Source organism: Oreochromis aureus, linkage group 12, assembly GCF_013358895.1.
Source record: "Oreochromis aureus strain Israel breed Guangdong linkage group 12, ZZ_aureus, whole genome shotgun sequence".
Lineage (NCBI taxonomy): Eukaryota > Metazoa > Chordata > Actinopteri > Cichliformes > Cichlidae > Oreochromis > Oreochromis aureus.
This window is the reverse complement of record NC_052953.1, coordinates 25,967,034-25,969,859: the sequence shown is the minus strand read 5'-3', so window position 1 is coordinate 25,969,859 and position 2,826 is coordinate 25,967,034. Positions and strand designations below refer to the sequence as shown.

The window sequence follows — 2,826 nt, the reverse complement described above, 5'->3', positions numbered from 1 at the left end:
GATTGTTATAATAATAACATAATAATAAGCACATTTCACAAAAATTGTGCTTGCATGCAGAAAGTCATTCACTTTTGGGTTGTCTCATCCTCATCATGACTGGGAGGAGTCTGCTCTGAATGAGCAATGCCGATTGGTTGAGAATCGGGTTTGGTTTGTCAAGCACACAGACAAGTACTATATAAATTTGACACATTTTAGTGATAAAGAGACCCAAGCATAAGGATCCACAGGATCTGTAATATTCAGGGAAACATGTCTACAACTAGGTGAGTCGAAACCTGCGTTCTTCTCGTATAAAGGACCGCATTGTGAATTGACATTTCTTTATTTATTTATTTATTAGGTTGATGTTTTGAATTTTTGATCTTTTTGAAAAACATTTGCTTGCTTTTTGGTCCAAAGTGAAATGAAGACCCAGCAGCATCTTCACGTGGCCACTCCAGTGAGGGAGAGCCTTGCCCTGACCAAACTGGCCGGGACCTCTATTTACCTCAAGCTGGATTCGTCGCAACCGACAGGATCCTTTAAGATCAGGGGCCTCGGTCACCTGTGCAAAACGGTGAGTAATTCTTATCTGGCAATGATTTGATTTGCCCTGGATTTGAAAGAGGATCTTGTCGAGAGTGAAAGGAACCGGCAGGGATCAGTTTACTAGCTCATGAATTCTGTGTTGATATGTTTCCTATTGCTTTCCTTGTAGCTGGCAGAGCGAGGATATGAGCGATTTGTCTGCTGTTCAGGTGAGAATACAACAGTCTCTACTTTACCATATTGATGCATTCAGTGTGTCTAATTTTTTGTTTGTTTGTTTGTTTCAATAGGAGGAAATGCCGGCATGGCAGCAGCTTATTCTGCGCGCAAGCTCGGGGTTCCTGCAACTATCATTGTCCCAAACGTCACACCGAACATAACAGTGGAGAAAATGAGGGACGAGGGAGCCACTGTGATCATCCATGGCAAGGTTAGTTAAATGTTCCTCAGTCACTTTTTTACTTTTTCCCAGAACAAATGAATGTACGAGGGTGGTAGATTCTGAATGAAAATGCTTTATTTTATTAATCCACAGGTTACATTTAGAACACAAGATGTGACTATTAAATGGTTTTCATTGATTCATTGAGAGGCAAAAATCCAACCTTGGATAATGCTGAAGGGAAGTGGGGGGGGGGGGAAAGATATACCAGATCATTTATATCTTTTCTTTCCACAGAATGTAGATGAAGGCATTGCATACGGACAGGAGCTTGTGGCAAACAACGCTGGCTGGATATACATCCCTCCCTTTGATGATCCCCTCATCTGGTAAGATGGCTTCAGTCGGCATCCTCGGAGCTGTGACTGTGTTTACATTAGCCTGCTGTTACTGTGACACCTGTTTTGCATTCATGAACAGAGCAGTTGCAAGAAGTAAATGAGATGATGTGGCAAGATGTGTGTTATCACAGCTACTCGGGGGTGGGGTGGGGGTTGTCAGATAACTAATTTATGTTTGAGATGTCACATTCAAAGTGTTAAGCTTAACCATAAATTATTGAAATTATGGGTTACTTGGTATATAATTAGCATTTGATAATCATATGCCATAAACCAGGCTGCACCATGCAGAGATTTCCTATATTGCTGTGCATTAAAGCAAAATCAGTGGTGAGTTTCTAGAAACTGACAGCTTGCGTTCGTGTACAAAGGGAAGGCCACACATCTCTGGTGAAGGAGCTGGAGCACGACCTGAAGGAGAAGCCAGGAGCGATAGTGCTGTCAGTGGGAGGCGGGGGCCTGCTGAACGGGGTGGTGGAGGGACTGCGTCGCGCCAACTGGGCTGACGTCCCTGTTGTAGCCATGGAAACCATGGGAGCACATAGCCTCCATGCAGCCATGGAGGCTGGAGAGCATGTGACTTTACCTGCAATTACAAGGTACTGCTGATTAGCTAATTAACTAAAAAAATAAGGGTGTCAACAAATGTTTGGACTGGTGGTGAACAGCGGCCTTGTATTATACTCTACAGTGTTGCAACCACACTGGGCGTGGCAAAGGTCTCAGCGCAGACAATGAAACTGTCACAAGAACACCCAATTCTGTCAGAAGTAGTCACAGACCAGGAGGCTGTGAAAGCTGTTGAACGCTTTGTGGGTGAGTACAACCTGAAGAGACGAACAACAGATTTGAAATGACCGATCTGATTGCTGATCTCTCCTGATATTCTGTCTCTGCAGATGATGAGAAGATCCTGGTGGAGCCTGCCTGTGGTGCTGCTCTGGCAGCGGTGTACAGTGGCATTATCAAAAGGCTGAGGGATGAGCGCAAGCTGCCGCAGGACCTGGGCCCTGTGGTCATTGTGGTGTGTGGCGGCAACAACATCAGCTTGGAGCAACTGAACAAGTTGAAAAAGCAGCTTGGCATTATTTAACTTCACCCTCAGTTTTCCTGACCTTTCTTCCTTTTCCCCACCTGGTCACAAACCCTATATTTACTGTCTGTTATATATTATAAGTACTAGTATGTAGCACTTAATAAAGATGGAATATATTTTTAATTGCGTTTCTGTTTATTAGCTCTGTCTGAAAAACAAGAGTTTAACCCACATTTAAGATGCATTTGATTTGTATTTAGTATGTTTTGTTTGTAGGGCCGTTACCTATGGTATATATGTGCTGTATACTGACTGTATGTTAGGCACCAACATGAAAATTTAGTAAAGATGCGCAAAACTCCATTTGAGGTAAAACAGTTCGCTCAGTGTGTAACTGTTCACCATAAAATATGTGAAAAAAACAGGTCCAATTATTTATTAGTTATTGGCCTTAAAAATAACCACATTTCAGA

At 42.8% G+C, this 2,826-nt stretch overlaps 1 protein-coding gene across 1 annotated transcript; it reads left to right on the top strand.

The window, feature by feature from the left end:
* The first annotated feature begins 212 nt into the window (after positions 1 to 212).
* On the top strand, positions 213 to 2,536 carry LOC116323077 (L-serine dehydratase/L-threonine deaminase). Its single transcript, XM_031743347.2, has 8 exons — positions 213 to 269; positions 406 to 562; positions 704 to 743; positions 825 to 964; positions 1,214 to 1,305; positions 1,689 to 1,916; positions 2,009 to 2,133; positions 2,217 to 2,536. The coding sequence occupies exons 1-8, from the start codon at positions 256 to 258 to the stop codon at positions 2,408 to 2,410; spliced, it is 990 nt and encodes a 329-aa protein (XP_031599207.1). The 5' UTR covers positions 213 to 255; the 3' UTR covers positions 2,411 to 2,536.
* The last annotated feature ends 290 nt before the right edge of the window (positions 2,537 to 2,826 follow it).

Coding starts and splice junctions, on each gene's coding strand:
- LOC116323077 (XM_031743347.2), top strand. Junction 1,306..1,688: donor TTTGATGATCCCCTCATCTG/GTAAGATGGCTT, acceptor TCGTGTACAAAG/GGAAGGCCACACATCTCTGG. Junction 2,134..2,216: donor AGCTGTTGAACGCTTTGTGG/GTGAGTACAACC, acceptor CTGTCTCTGCAG/ATGATGAGAAGATCCTGGTG.